General features: G+C 39.5%; 1 protein-coding gene across 1 annotated transcript; it reads left to right on the forward strand.

The window, feature by feature from the left end:
* Nucleotides 1–299: 299 nt before the first annotated feature.
* On the forward strand, nucleotides 300–16,626 carry LOC117398115 (phospholipase A and acyltransferase 1-like). The gene is made up of 4 exons (XM_033997088.3): nucleotides 300–338; nucleotides 768–888; nucleotides 2,667–2,938; nucleotides 16,192–16,626. The coding sequence occupies exons 1-4, from the start codon at nucleotides 324–326 to the stop codon at nucleotides 16,339–16,341; spliced, it is 558 nt and encodes a 185-aa protein (XP_033852979.3). The 5' UTR covers nucleotides 300–323; the 3' UTR covers nucleotides 16,342–16,626.
* The last annotated feature ends 200 nt before the right edge of the window (nucleotides 16,627–16,826 follow it).

The following is a 16,826-nucleotide window of genomic DNA, read 5'->3' on the forward strand; positions in this document are numbered from 1 at the left end:
TTGTGCTACCATTGTCCCTCAGTATAATACAGAAACACTGTCAGTCTGCATTCCTCTTTCTTTCTTTCTTTCTGATAAAGTCGAGTTCAGAGAAAGCTAAACTCTAAGTAATTAGATTGTAGCATCAAACTGAACAGGATTGTGGGGCTCTGTCTGGTCTGTCCCAGCTTTCATAATAAACTCAGGAAAAATGTAGTAAACTAACATAGACACCAAGAAGGAATTACATTGTTGTGTCAAACTGCATAGGATTGTGGAGGAGAGTATCTGTGGGTGGTATCAGCAGTTTGATCAAAGAAATCTCTGTTCAGATCCAACACAAGATGGCTGGAATGCAAGTGAGTTCTAATCATAATTGACTAGATTGTTTAAATAACTGATGCTTTAAATTAATTTAAACATTAGAATCAGATTTTAATATTTTACAGAATCATACAATAACTTAAAATACTCAAAAACTCAGGTTAAACTAGAAAAGACTAAGAGTCAAGCAGCAGACTAGCATTTCTGCGAATGCCTTCATCAGTGGAAGTATCCATTTCGTCTCGTGTTTGTTGGCTGAGTCGATCTTGTGATATTATAGTCAGTTCATCCAACACTTCAAGCACTATCAGAAACTCTGCACATGTAAAGAAAGTAAGCAGTCAAGCCTAGTTTATAATAATGATAACGAGCTATTTTACTAATTTATATTTGAGTTTAATTCCTTATTTCATTGCAGTGTTTTTGACCTGAATACTCTATTTCTATACTCTATTTCTTCACAGGTGCGGGTAGAGGGATATTTGGATGCTTGTCCCGGCGAGTTGTTGGAGTTTGATTTTGGGCCCCTCTCTCACTGGGGGGTCTATGTGGGGGAGGGGGAGGTCATTCACTTTTCGTGGCCAGGTAAGGGGTCAGAGGTCCTAATACCAATGGTGTTTTGTAAAACTGATTATTAAAGCATTTTAGATTAGAAATGTAACATTTATTTTTGAATTCTTAGAGTTGCTTTGAATGTTATCTGAATGGCCTGTCCCATTCCTCTTACTATTTAATGGAATCGTTCCAAGTAGTTCTGGATTCTGTTGATCAATATTGAGCTGCTTTGAGGTTGTCTGGAGAATCCTAAATTCCGGGACTGAACAGCCTTCCTCATTCCATTCACGTCATGTGACATTTATGCCTCCTCTGTTTATATATGTAGAGTAGGCAGGGCTTGCAGAGTTGAAAGGTTGTCACATGATCTGAATGGAAAGGAAGGCTATTTAGCATTGTTTTTAAAGACTAAGTAGCATCGAGTGTCAATTTCATTTTTAAAATATTTGTTATATTTCCCTGAATATTTGATGGTGTTTTCATACTATTCTGTAACCTTTCAATTCTGCCAGACCCACCTGCTCTCTCATTCTGTATAAATATAGGAGTAGGGGTGGCTGGCACAGGATTTGAATGGAATGAGTAAAGCTGTTCAGACCCAGCACTTAGGATTCTCCAGAGAACCTCAAAGCAGCTCAAAGCCATGTAGTGGCAGATTTAGAGAAAAACTCAATATTGGAGCAACAGCACCCAGAACCACTCCGAATGATTGCAAACACCATCAAATAGGAAGAAAAAAGTTAAATAATATTAATATAACATATATAAAATACAGTAGCACAATATAGTGTACAGATCAGCTTAGTTTTTAATTATTACAAGTGTTGTACCTGCACAGTACAGTAGACTGTAATTGTATTATTGTTAAAGAACACTATTATAATCGATGCAGTACCTGGTACTGTATTTCAAGTTTCACAGCAAAAACAGGTATATTTTTTGTCTCAACACTACTGTGTTTTGAAGGCTTATTTTGCCTGGTTATCTGTGAACTCCTGATAAAATCACTCATAAAAGTTTACTGCAGTTATTTTAGAACATAAGAACATAAGAAAGTTTACAAACGAGAGGAGGCCATTCGGCCCATCTTGCTCGTTTTGGTTGTTAGTAGTTTATTGATCTCAGAATCTCATCAAGCAGCTTCTTGAAGGATCTCAGGGTGTCAACTTCAACATCATTACTGGGGAGTTGGTTCCAGACCCTCACAATTCTCTGTGTAAAAAAGTGCCTCCTATTTTCTGTTCTGAATGCCCCTTTATCTAATCTCCATTTGTGACCCCTGGTCCTTGTTACTTTTTTCACGTTGAAAAAGTCCCATGGGTCGACATTGTCAATACCTTTTAGGATTTTGAATGCTTGAATCAGATCACAGCCTAGTCTTCTTTGTTCAAGACTGAATAGATTCAATTCTTTTAAGCCTGTCTGCATACGACATGCCTTTTAAACCCGGGATAATTCTGGAGCAGCAATATCCTTTTTGTAGCGAGGTGACCAAAACTGAACACAATATTCTAGATGAGGTCTTACAAATGCATTCTAAAGTTTTAACATTACGTCCATTATTTTGCCCTTTCCTCATCGTTATTCTCTGCATTTATCATAGTTTACCATGGCTTACCATTTTTAAACATGCTTTTACCATACCTTTCTGTGCTTTACAATGCTTTATTATACTTTGCTATTTACTAGGGAAAACTTTTATAAGGGCGACTCCACTTACATTATCCCCAGTTTCATTCAGTCCCTTTTGCAACCATGTTAAAACGGTTCCCGGTCTGTACTGAATTCCTTCCCTCTGTGTTCCTCAGAGGACACCGAGGCCTGGATCAGACACAGCGCGCCCTCCATCATCCTGTTTAGTGAGACGATGGTCCGAAAGGAGCGAGTCGCAGATATTGCGGGTATTTCTGCGGTTTACACTAACCGAAGCTACGACCTCGTGCTGCCGCCACTGCCTGGGACAGAGATCCTGCGCCGCGGGCAGGTCTTCATGGATCGCACTCTGCCATACAACTCGTTGACCTTCAACTGCGAGCACTTCGCCACCTTCCTGCGCTACGGCAAGGCGCAGTCACGACAGGCAAGTACAAGCAGTGAGCAGCTTCCAATGTCATTTTAATTGCAATTATTTATTCATTTTTTTACTTGGTACTTAGTTAGGGTCCCTAATTGGATGGGACAGTCCCTAAATGTAAATGCCTCCGGGACAGAATTTGTAGACACAGTGCAATCTTACAGTTTAGCATCAATGTCAAACCGTAGTATATCTGTTTGACACAAAGCCCCGCCCCTGCCGCATCATTTTGCAATGCCTTACACAGCCCCAGAATGACTGACACATTGGGTAGCCAATCTAAGACATAAAACTATATAATCCCACTATCATATAATTTGTCGAATATTTTAATTTCAGTGTTTTCTTTTTTTATGCAAAATGGCTGACCTAAAAGTTGAAGTGACACTGATAGTGATACGTCAGTAAAGGAAGGAGTACCCTATAAGTCTGCTAAGAAATAAATAATAAGGCCTACTCCACCAAAGAAAAAAAGCAAGCACCTGTGCAAATTCGGAGAGCAATGATTATAATGGTCATACACGTGGCTTAGTAAAAGTACAAATCATTCAACAAGAGTTTTTTATACATCACGCAGAAAAGATTTTAGAATTGGATACTGATATAAAACGTTGTTAAACATGAAACTTAGCTTGGAGCTGAGGACAATGTTTCCTTGATTGAGGCTTCTCCTCCAAATTGTTATTTCATTAAAGCATGGGGAGGTGGACTTGCCACTATCATCCGCAGCAATGAATATATAATTAAACAGAGCATTTTTGAGGGATAGTCATCTTTTTAACTGTTAACTGTAACACTAAATAATTAATTACCTGTTCTTGTTGTAATTATAGATCATCCACCTAAGTCAAACTTATCATTTTTTTGTGAATTTAGTGAGCTTTTATCACTATTGTCTGTCAACTATGATAGGATTCTTCTATTGGGTGATTTAATATCCATATCTATATTAAATATGATTCTAATTTTTAGGGTTACTGAAGTCCTTAGATTTTGTCCAGCATGTTCAGGGTCCGATTTATAATCGTGACCATACTTTAGATTTAGTAATTTCCTGTGGCCTGGTTGTTCAAAATATTATAACTACTGACCTGACTATTTCTGATAATCTTGTAATTATTTTTGTGGTGTAAATTACCTTACGCTACAAAGAGCCAGGATCATATAAATTGAAACTATATCTTGCCAGTCTGTATCATTAGATGAGTTGGTTAACACCTACAAAACCTCCATGATTAACATTTTAGATACTGTATCACCAGTTAAAACTCGGAGGGTGTTTTATAAAAGAAGCACAGCATGGTTTAATGACACGACTAAGCTGAAATGTGAAGGTTGCAAATTGGAATGCAGATGGTAGGGAACTAATCTGCATGTTCATTACTCTGCATGGAAAAGCCATCAAGTTAGATATAGGAAGGCTCTGTCCCAGGCTAGATCTTCATACTATTCCAATCTGATTGAAACAAATACAAATAGTCCTTCTAATGCTTCTACCCTCACCATTGGCTTCTCTTTTGCTGCAATGACTTCTTAAAGTGTTTCCAAAATAAAATACTTGACATTAGAGATCACATTTTACAGACTCCTTCTATTATAGGCTATTCTTTCTTACCTGAACCTATTCTACCTGATTGAGTGACGTTGGAGGCTTTTTCTCTGATTACCGTACAAGACTTGACAGGATTAGTTCTGCATATGAGACCTACTACTTGTGCCCTCGATCCAATCCCTACCACATTATTAAAAGATGTTTTCTGTGTTATTAATACACACATTTGAATAATTATGAATGAATCACTTTCTTCTGGTTTAGTTCCCTCTGCATTTAAGGTTCCGGTGGTAGAGCCCTTGCTCAAAAACAACAACAACCTGGACCCTAAAGCCCTTATCAACTATAGGCCCATATCCAATCTGCCATTTTTATCAAAGGTTTTAGAGAGAGTTGTTGCTAATCAATTACACAGGTTTCTAGCTTGTAATACTGTCTTTGAGAAATTTCTGTCTGGATTTCGTGCTGCACAAGCAAACTTTAGTAGGTTTGTCAAGAGCTGTCCTATCTTGGTTCAGGTCTTATCTTTCCGATAGGTTCCAGTTTATCTCTGTCTCAGCGATGAAGTCTGATTTGTCAGAAGTTGTGAATTTCCACTGTTATGCAGATGACAATAGGCTATACTTGTCTTTGGATCCAGGCATTCCTTCTACTGGGGTGCTATAAACTGCTTGCCTTGCTGATATCAAGTGCTGGATGTCACAGAGCTTCTTAATGTTGAATTGTGACAAAACGGAGGTCATGCTTGTAGGCCCACAGCATCAACTAAAGAATTTTACATTTACAATTTACATTTTTAGACCTTAGCTGTCTCTCATTGGAACTAAAACTAGAAATGAGAAATCTGGGGGTCATCTTTGATCCAGATCTCTCATTTGAGAATCACATTAGGAAAATTACTAAAGTATAATTTTATCATTTGAGAAATATAGCTAAGCTTAGACCCATTATTGCCGTACCTGATGCTGAGTGGCTAATGCATGCCTTTGTTTCATCAAGAATTGACTATATAATGCACTTTTCTCTGGTATCCCAAAACGTGTGGTTTCTGGCTTACAGCTTGTTCAGAATACAGCCACTAGAATTCTGACTAAAACCAGGAAAAGTGAACACATTACCCCTTTACACTGGCTCCCTGTGCAGTATAACATTGATTTTAAGATGCTGTTGTTAACTTATAAGGCCCTGAACGGATTAGCACCCAGGAGTTACTTTGAGATCACAGGATGTGGGGCTGTTGGTTATTCCTAGGGTCAACAAAATCACCATGGGAGGGAGGGCTTTTTCTTGTAAAAAAAAAAAAAAAATGCTCTGCTTGTGTATGTCAGGGAAGCTGGGACCATTACAGTTTTTAAGTCTGAAGTCTGACTGAAAACATACTTTTAAAAAATGGCTTTCTTGTCCTAGTGGGTTTTAATATAACCTTTAGATTGCTGCATTTTTATTATTATTATGTATGGATGTAAGTGTATTTACCTATGTATGCATGCATGTATGTATGTGTATATTGTGTATAGTGTATAATATATCTATAACAAAAACACTGTCAGTGTAAAAAAACAAGTTAGAAAAACGCAACAGCCGTTTAAAGGGGTGATATCAAACTTAAAAGCCCAAGTTAGGAGAAGCAATTGGGGGAACCTGGTCAAGCATCAAGCAAATAGGCACAGTTGGAAAGGTGCTGGGGCTCAACATTCACACAATTCTTGCTTCTAACTTGGCGCCTTTTTTTGATCGCTTCGCTCCACTTGAAATGCTCTTTGTATGACTTGAAGTGACTGAGACACACGCACACTGAGACACACTCACACACACACACTGACGCACACACACACTGAGGCACACACACACTAAGACACACACAATGACACACACACACTGAGACACAAACAATGAGACATACACACACACTGACACACACACACACACTGACACACACATACACTGAGAAACACACACAGTCTCAGTGTGTGTGAGTGTGTCTCAGTGTGTGAGTGTGTGTCTCAGTCACTTCGTCATACAAAGAGCATTTCAAGTGGTTTGAACTTGCAACATGACGTTTTTGAAGAGCACACGACCTTAGCCCACTGCGCCACTGCACATTTCAAGTGGAGCGATAAAGTGGAGCGAAGCGATCAAAAAAAGGCGCCAAGTTAGAAGCAAGAATTGTGTGAATGTTGGGCCCCAGCACTTTTCCAATTGTGCCTATTTGCTTGATGCTTGACCAGACTGCCCCAATTGCTTCTCCTAACTTGGACTTTTGTGTTTGATATCACCCCTTTAAACGGCTGTTGCGTTTTTCTAACTTGTTTTTTTACATTGTTTTTGTTATAGATATCACCCTGTGGCGGAGTGTCCCGCCCCTATATATTTATTTATTATTATTTATATTTTTGTTTGCGGCGCAGTTCAAAGCGCCGCGTATTTGTTGTTGTTTTTATATTTTAAAAACCTCGTGAGGATGCGTGGCTGATCAGTTACTGATTATTTAACTAGCTGACAGTCACGCATCCTTACTAAACTCGTGCAGACTGTGGCCGAGGGGTAATAAGATAATTAACAGCTAGTTAACCCCTCGGCCAGAGTATAAGAACCTGCAGCTGTCCGTGCTGCGGGGGGGAGTGTACAGAGGAGAGTACAGGAAGCGGAGAGAGCGTGGAGGAAAAAACTAGATTTAACCCTTTGCAGTCCATTTATTAACTGCGCGTCAGGCACGCCAGGTCTAATTAATTTTCACACGCGCAGTTAATTTTATACGCGCTGTTTAAAAGTATTTTTTTTCACAGTCAAACAGGTTTAAATGGCCCTGCATATCAACAAAGCACTCACTAGGCATCTCCAGCCCCGCCCCACCCTTTTGTTTGCTATAGCGTTCACCTATGTAAGAAATAAATAATAATAATAATAATAGTCGTACATACCGATCGATCATCTCCTGATCGCTTGTTTTATCACCAAACTCCTCAATAATGCGATCCAAGTCATTATTTTATTACTATAACATCTGAAAAAAGCTCTGCAAATGTCCATGATGCACTCAGCCAGCTTGTTTACTATGAACGCCCCGTTATCTGATACCTGATACCATGTATGACTATTTATGAGATACACCTTTTTTTTTTTTTTTTTTTTTTTTTTCGACTTGTCTCGGCTCCTGTCGCTCCCACTCGGCAATTGAATGGTTTTCTCGTCTTTTTCCGGAGAAAAAACGACTAAACACCCGTTTATTGCGTTGCTATAATGATGTCGGACCCAGTCCGACAAAGGACCTGTGAGGAATAATTGCAATGTCGGACCCAGTCCGACAATGGACCGCAAAGGGTTAAAAACGACTGCTAAACCGTATTTGTTTATTCGTTTGGCCCTTGTGCCTTTTTGTTTTGTTGAGTGTTTAAATCTTTAGTTTTGTTTATTTATTTAATAAATTCAGCTGAACGCCGTTGCGTTCAGTTTCACCCGCCCATCCACTGTTTTGGTTTCTGTTACTTCCTGGTCCGTGACATCACCACACCTCACCACTGCAAGCCATCCTGCCACATATGGTATCCTGCGTGGGACAAAACAATGCCTCCAACAGCTGAACCAGGAAAGGAAAGGACGTTTTTTTTGTTTTTTTCGAATAGTGGTTTTTGTGTTTTGGAAAAAAAAAAAAATGGGATGGAAGGAAGACCGAGAGGTGACGGACAGGGAGGAGGTCTCCTAATGGCCAGAAACCCAGGGAGATATAGCCAGCTATCGGAGGTGTGCCCCCTCTGCGACCAGAAGCATCAATTTGCCAACTGTCCCTTCCGCTATTATGAAGAGGAGGAACTAGCGCTCAGAGGGGGGGAGCCCGAGCATCCAGCGCCCAGAAGGGGGGAGTGCGAGCATCCAGCGCCCAGAAGGGGGGAGCCCGTGCATCCAGTGCCCAGAGGGGGGGAGCCCGTGCATCCAGTGCCCAGAAAGGGGGAGCCCGTGCATCCAGCGCCCAGAGGGGGGGAGCCCGTGCATCCAGCGCCCAGAGGGGGGGAGCCCGTGCATCCAGCGCCCAGAGGGGGGGAGCCCGTGCATCCAGCGCCCAGGCCTCCAGCAGCAGAGGAAGAATACCTGCTGCCACTGTCTCCAGCACTAGGAGCAGAGCAGCAGGAACTGTCTCTGTCTCCACCACCACCAGGGGCAGAGCAGCAGGAGCTGCCTGTAGCAGGTAATGTGATGACCAGCTTTGTTAGATGCACGAAAAGCCTCATTTGCACAGTCATCAAATGTGTCCATAAATGCACGTGCATGTTTTGTAGCAAATGTTGTAGGTTTGTCTTCTTTAAGCTCTCACAAGGATATATTTGTCAGCATAATATGCCCTGCACAAAGTTTTTTTTTGTTTGGGTTCTGATGGTATTGTCTTTTCTTTGCAGTTGTTTGTAAAGCAGGATTTGCAGGATACTTTGTCTTTTCGTTGTTTCTTTTTGGCTCTGGGTTTTTATTGTAGCTTTTGCGCTCCCGAAGTCGCTTTGGCTCCGGATTTGTATTGTAACTTTCGCGCTCCTGAAGTCGCCTTGCCTCTAGTGGAAGCTGTTGTTGTTGCCTTTCTGTTTGGATATGTGGGTCCTTATCGTGGTGTTGTAAATGTTTTTGTTGTTTTGGTTCTGGGTTCTTTGGGCGACATTCCAGCTGTCTTTGTTTTTGGTCTGGCTGTGGTTTGTAATTTCCTTGCTGTTCTGTTTTAACATTGGGTCATGATTGGTGTGGTGTTGTATTGAGGCATGATTGGTGTGGTGTTGTATTGAGGCATGATTGGTGTGGTGTTGTATTGAGGCATGATTGGTGTGGTGTTGTATTGAGGCATGATTGGTGTGGTGATGTAATTGAAATTTCTGTGGCTCTGGTTCTTGATAAAGTCATGATTTCTGCTGTTGTGTTTTGTGCTGTGTCTCCAAGTAATGCAAATCTGGCTGTTTGTGAATAAATTACATGTAATTCTCCTGTTGTTGACTTTGTTTGTGTAGGTGTTGGTCCCAATGACGTTGTTCCTGCTGCTGTTGGGGTCTGGCCTGTGACTCACTGCGATGCTGATTCTGCTGGTTTGTGTTACAGACAGTTGTGCGATGGTATTCCTCAGTGTGCTGTGTTCGGTCTGGAGATGTCACCTGGGCAGTTGCACGACGGTATTGTTCAATGTGCTGTGTTCGATCTGGAGATGTCACTTGGACAGTCGCACGACGGTATTGTTCAATGGTTGGATTTCGTTCGGAATATTTTACATTAACAGTTGCACGATAATAACTCTCAACGGGCTGTGGTTGGTCAGGAGATGCTACATGGACAATTGCACGATAGTAACTCTCAACGTGTCTGTGTCTCTGGTTTCTGATGTGTTATTGTAGTTGTTGTGAGTGGGCTGCCTATTTGTTGATCCTTATCCTGTCCTATCCTGTTCATGTAGTATTTATGTTGTTGTTTTCTTTGTCGTTTCATGGTGAAAGGAATGATGGTTCCAGTGTTTCAGGCTGACTTACAATTGTCACAATTATAGCACATTATGTTTACATACAATTACCTATTTATTCAGTTGTTTATACTGAATCTAGGTAAAGTACCTTGCTCAAGGGTACAGCAGCAGTGTCCCTCACCTGGGATTGAACCCACAACCCTCTGGTCAAGAGTCCAGAGCCCTGACCACTACTCCACACTGCTGGCCCTGAGTCTAGATACAAAGTAATGTGTAGATTTAAACCAAAGTAATGGTTTTGGATACATTTTCTAGGGGAAACTGATATAAAGAAAAAACTACTGCAGTTAATTCAAGAAAACACAAAAAATGTTTAACACATATAGTACAGTGCCTAAGATAAGAGTGTGTAATGAGCAAAACCAGGTGTTTGACCTTCATACATTTGTTTAAAATGTTGTGTTTGTGAAATAATAGAACAAAAAGTATAAAAGCTACACTGAAAAACACTTGTCACACTTTTAAAACACATCACTGGGTTTATGATTTGAAATGTGTTTAGGATTTAAACACCGTGTGGTGTTTTTTTTAATATAAACTCTTGGACGTGTTTATGATTTGTAACACTTTTTAAACATTCATACACGTTTATAACAGGGCTGGTGTTTAAAATCTAAACAAAAATGGCACAGATTAAACACATAACGTTTAACAATTATTTAGAGTTCCAAATGACTAAACACCAGTGTTACACCTAATGACGTATAAACACTGCTGTTTAGGAATAGAGCACTTCTATTTTTTTTTTTTACTATACACACATGCCATTTACCAATAAACATTTCACACGTCTGTGGTTTTACAGTGCAAATGTATGAAAAGACGACAGAGGTAGCCATAATACAGTCAAATTTAATGTCACTGAAATTGAAATGTCCCAGGCCGAATATAATGCATGCTGTGACTTTGATGTTTTGTGTTTTTAAAATGTATTAACAATACAGTGATAAAATAACTGCAACTTTTATGCATGCTTTCCTGTTTAAACTGTTCACATCGATTATTATTATTTATTTTTTAGCAGATGCCCTTATCCAGGGCGACTTACAATTGTTACAACATATCACAGTATACATTATTCAGATATCACGTTTTTTTTGTTTAAAACATACAATTCCCCATTTATACAGTTGGGTTTTTACTGGAGCAATCTAGGTAACCTAAGGGTACAGCAGCAGTGTCCCCCAGCTGGGATTGAACCCACGACCCTCCGGTCAAGAGTGCAGAGTACTAACCACTACTCCACACTACTGCCCTACTACTCCACACTGCTGCACATCGATAAGGCAGTTGCATTGCTATATTAACAGTATTTTCTTCATGATTTTGTTTTAATACAATATATGGATTGGAACTAAATAAAATACGTATACAGTATATTAATGCCTAAAAGCACACGTGTCAGTGTGTAGAATTGTGCACACCGTAAACTGAAAGAAAAGCTGTTTGGGGTCTTCTTCTAATTACAGAAGCAGCATAATGCCTGTAATTGTACTTTAAATGAATAACATCTGATAATGTCCCAACTCTGCTTATTGGCACCGTTTGCAGAAAAAACATGTGTAAAACGACTGAAAATTGTACATTTTTCCGTCAACAAATATTTGCGCTTCTGCAGTGCTAGATTACACTATCACAAATTCACATTAAATATATGGCACATTAATAATGAAGACTTATAATAAATGCAAAATTAGCAAAATTCTTTGCTGGTAAAATTGTCTTGTTTTACACAATATAACCTAGCAATATCAGAATAGACTCGAACACAGTAAATAGTGAGAAATATTTGAACTTACTGTGTGTTACTGCCTGACATAAAAGCGGCATGTTGTGCTGCTTGTAATGGAATGAGAGATGAAAAGTTCTGCTAGGAGATAGTGAGTAGCTGGCTGAGCCCAGCGACCCGGTAATCTTTTTTAAGGCGAGCAAAGTGAGGTTGGAATTATTTAAAACGAGGGCATCGAGCTGGCATCAATACATTAAAAGTAAATCAAATCATTTTTGCTGTTTAATCTACTATTTGTTATTGTAAAGCAAAACTTCAAAGAAAAGTTTAAAGTACCTGGTACTGACAGGCAGTCTCCCGTCGAAGTACCAATCACCAGAGGCGGATTCATTAAATCCGGGGCCCTGGGCACAAACTTCTGAAGTGGCCCACCGTCCCATTCACGAAGCCCCCTTGCCTCCTTGTGTAACTTTTCCACATATTAGGCATTTTGTTTTGATTATGTATCGTGTTTTTAGTGTGTGTTTAATTGTATGGGGAAATCCAAAATGATTAAAACGGAAATCATGAAAAATGCAAAATAATAACATATATTTCATAGGGCCGTTACATCTGCTAAGCAATAACAACACACACACACACACACACACCTCAGCACGAAACGCAACACTATTTGCCCTCAATGCAACAATCACAAACACTCACACAGAGTACGTAACCACATGAAAACACAACATACTGTCTGTCTACACACCAACCCAGAGTCTGCAACAAGCAGCGATATCACCCAAAAGTGATGACGGTGCACTGTTAGCTATAAAACAACACCATGCCACTCTAGAGCACGTGTTCAATGCTAAATTTTAATTTCATAACAGAAATTATGGCAACAAGGCATGTTCATAGGGTTCGCTCAAGTTCACCCATATAACCTGCACAACCCAAACTCTAAGACATGAATCACACCACAATAGTCGTCCATTGTGCATTGCATTCAAGTTGTTTCAGATATTGTTTTTATAGTTGCGCATCAACAGCAAATGAGGAAAAAGTTACCTTTTAGGCCAACACCTTCCTCCTCGATTTCCTCTTGGCGAGCTCTGTTATGATGTCCTCAAAGTCCATTATTTTTAACAGTTCCGACTCGATCGCCATCAGCAATAACGCTTTAAGCCGCCTTTGGCATATTGTTGATCTCAGCTCATTTTTTCACTCTTGCCATCAATGAAAATGTGCGTTCCCCCTCACAGTTAGTAACGGGCAACGTCAGAAAAATTGGGAAATGTTGAATGGAGTCTGTTTGCCGCAGAATTAGAAGCAGTTGCGTAGGATATTTGTTTGGCTCTTCTTGAATGAAGAATCTGAACTGGATAAGTTCATCAGCGAAGTTGAGTAAACAGCAGCAAGCTCTGCTGGCCGTTTGCGTGTGTCACTGAGGTCAGACACGCCGTTTTCAAAGGGAACCCCAAAACGATCGTTCAGCTCCCTATAGGCACCCAGTCGGCGATTGAGACAAGACAGTAACCTGTCGATTATCACATTGACAGTCTCTACTCTAAATTGTTGGCTTCCATCATGTGACACAGTAGGTTCCTATTTATTGACGTGATGTTTTGTAAAATCGAAGTTGCTTTGGCCTCCTTCTTCAGTTTCCTTTTCGTAGAGCCACTCGTAATGTTGTTGTTGATCCATTTTTGACTAGCAGCTAGCCACTCTAAATTTTTCTCAGTAGCGAATGGACATCGCGTATAATTAGGTTGGGCAGGTTTATGCAAAATAGTTCACGGGACATTTCATGCACAGTTATTCGAAGGATTGTAAGCCTAAAATGTACTTTGGGGAGATGAGCTAGTTACCGCTGCGAAAAGAACTGTTTGCTGTGTTTAAAACATACAAATTGACAGTATCAAGTGACCATGACGGCGATATGTAGTGCAAAGCGGTTGCATATAAAACACACACAGACCAAACGAATCTTAGATTGAAAGTGTTTTTATATGAATCAGCTCACGTTCACATTATATTACATCTACGAAAGGCCTTGATTGTGTGTGAGTGTGTGTGCGCGCGTGTTTGTGTACGTGTGTGTGTGAGTGTCAGTGTGTGTGTGTTGGTAGCTACATAAGAACATAAGAAAGTTTACAAACGAGAGGAGGCCATTCAGCCCATCTTGCTCGTTTGGTTGTTAGTAGCTTATTGATCCCAGAATCTCATCAAGCAGCTTCTTGAAGGATCCCAGGGTGTCAGCTTCAACAACATTACTGGGGAGTTGGTTCCAGACCCTCACAATTCTATGTGTAAAAAAGTGCCTCCTATTTTCTGTTCTGAATGCCCCTTTATCTAATCTCCATTTGTGACCCCTGGTCCTTGTTTCTTTTTTCAGATCAAAGAAGTCCCCTGGGTTGACATTGTCTATACCTTTTAGGATTTTGAATGTTTGAATCAGATCGCCGCGTAGTCTTCTTTGCTCAAGACTGAATAGATTCAATTCTTTTAGCCTGTCTGCATACGACATGCCTTTTAAACCCGGGATAATTCTGGTTGCTCTTCTTTGCACTCTTTCTAGAGCAGCAATATCCTTTTTGTAACGAGGTGACCAGAACTGAACACAATATTCTAGGTGAGGTCTTACTAATGCATTGTAGAGTTTTAACATTACTTCCCTTGATTTAAATTCAACACTTTTCACAATATATCCGAGCATCTTGTTGGGCTTTTTTATAGCTTCCCCACATTGTCTAGATGAAGACATTTCTGAGTCAACATGAACTCCTAGTTCTTTTTCATAGTTCCCTTCTTCAATTTCACTATCTCCCATATGATATTTATAATGCACATTTGTATTGCCCGCATGCAATACTTTACACTTTTCTCTATTAAATGTAATTTGCCTACTGTTAACTGATAGCTAAATGTTTTAACCTCGGTGACTCTTTGATGCGCTATTAATTTTAGGCAACTTGCAAAATTTGCCATGACACCGCCCCGGGCTAAGGTCGTGTGCGCTTCAAAAACTTGATGTTGCGAGTTCAAACCACGCTTTTTTATTTTCCTGCGATATGTGCTGTTTTAAAACATAAGTAATTTGTTTAATATAAATGGTGTGGATATCAAACTGCTTGCATTCCCTGGTATGTTTTGACGTTGACCAACATGTGGAATCACATGATTGGTAGATGTCCAGTTATTTAGCTTTTCTGTTTGAATAGCCGCTACACACCCTTAAAAAGTAGACGGAAGAGGAAGGAGAATAACAATTTTACCTTAGTTTGACGACTTATATCTCATTGTCTATATGAGGTATGTACGTTTTTTTTCACATTTGAGGTAAGAAAGTTTCAGACTTTTGATACTGGTACAGATGGTAATTCTAAGTGATTTAGTTTTGCCGCTGCAACATGGTAAAACCAGCTAAACTCTTTGAGCTGTATAGAGACTGTAGAGTTTCAAGTTTCCTCTCAATATATATATATATATATATATATATATATATATATATATATATATATATATATATATATAATGTTATTCAATAAGTTATTAAACTGGTATGCTTGTGGTATAATATGTTTTACAAATGTATTGTGGTTTCATTTTCTACTATGTATTGTACAGTGCTTTGAGATACTACTGTATATGTATGAAATACTGTTATTAAATATACAGTACAAAATATGTAAATATACAATACCCCCTGTTGCTCCATCATTGTTATTCTGATAATCATTTTTCTCTAAATCTGTCTTGGTGCTGCTTCCAGCTTGTCTGGAAAATCCTAAGTGCAGGGCACTAAACTGCCTTCCTCATTCTCATTGCATTCACATCATGTGACCTGTCAACTCTGCCAGCTCCACTACTGTCTCTGAATGTAGGTCGCATTATAAAATTATTTTAATGGAATGAGGAAGGCTATTCAGTGCCCAACACTTACAATTCTCCAGACAAGCTTAAAGGCAGATGTACAGAAAAATAAACTCTGGAGCAAGGGAATACAGACATACTCAATGATTGCAACACCATGGAACAGTAATACAATTGAAGTAACATTTGAAAGCACTGGCTCTTTAAAGGCGTGCTGACCAAGGCTTCATTAAAATCCATGGTCTACCTATTTTTATATTGTGGTGGGATATGTTTGAATGAGAGGCCTAGCCCCCTAGATTGGAGTCCAGGCTTTCAGAGGTGAGAGGCTGGTGATGACCCAGCTATGACCAAAAGTTTTGAACCTAGAATTTTAGGACTGAGACAATTAAAAAAGTCTACTGAAAGCCGTATTTCATGTTAGATTTCAAAATGTCATATTTGAATTGGTCAGTTTTTCATTATATGTATATGAGAAACACACAGCAGTATGTAAGCCAATATGTTAATGCGACATTATTCAGCAGGATTCATTCCACTTTATGAAGCAAAATTAGTTAACTTAAATGTTTGGCCACCGCTGTACATAATGAACATTTCTGCACCCCCCCCCCATTTCATTTTTCTTTTAGGTTTCTAGGTTTGACCTCCTGCACCTGACCTCTCATGACCCCACCAGAGAGTTCAAGAAAGCTTACAGACAGGCTCTGAAAGATCAGCATGCTAAGGGAATTCTAATAAGTGTCTTGGAGGACCAACCTCGGCAAGGCTGTAACATCTAGCTGAGCTGAGGAATTCAGCGTTAGGGGTTTTGACCATTTTGCATAACCAAAATTGTATTTTTACAATTGAAAAGGATTGTGGGACACCGTCTGTCTGCAGCTTTTATAAAACTAAACCCTGGAAGAATGTAGTAAACTAACCCAGATGATACTGCAGACGTCTTTCTGTTTAACCGACATGTAAATCACTTTGAGATACTGTGTCATGAAAGGCGCTATATACATACATAAAACTGAATTTAATCTGTGGGATACTTAATAAAAAAATCCAGACCACTCAGTTGTAATATTTTCTAATTTATTTGTCTTTTTTATGGTTATTTTTTGGATTTATAAATGGCATATATACAGTACATTGCAAACAGTCTTCAGACATGGTACAGTATGAATTAACATCTGAGTGCCATGCAAGCTCAAGATTACACAGCTAAAACGGGGGTGGTTATTGGCTATTTCAATGGACTTAAGGAAAACTTGATGCACTG

This window comes from Acipenser ruthenus, chromosome 54 (assembly GCF_902713425.1).
Source record: "Acipenser ruthenus chromosome 54, fAciRut3.2 maternal haplotype, whole genome shotgun sequence".
NCBI classification, from domain to species: Eukaryota; Metazoa; Chordata; class Actinopteri; order Acipenseriformes; family Acipenseridae; genus Acipenser; species Acipenser ruthenus.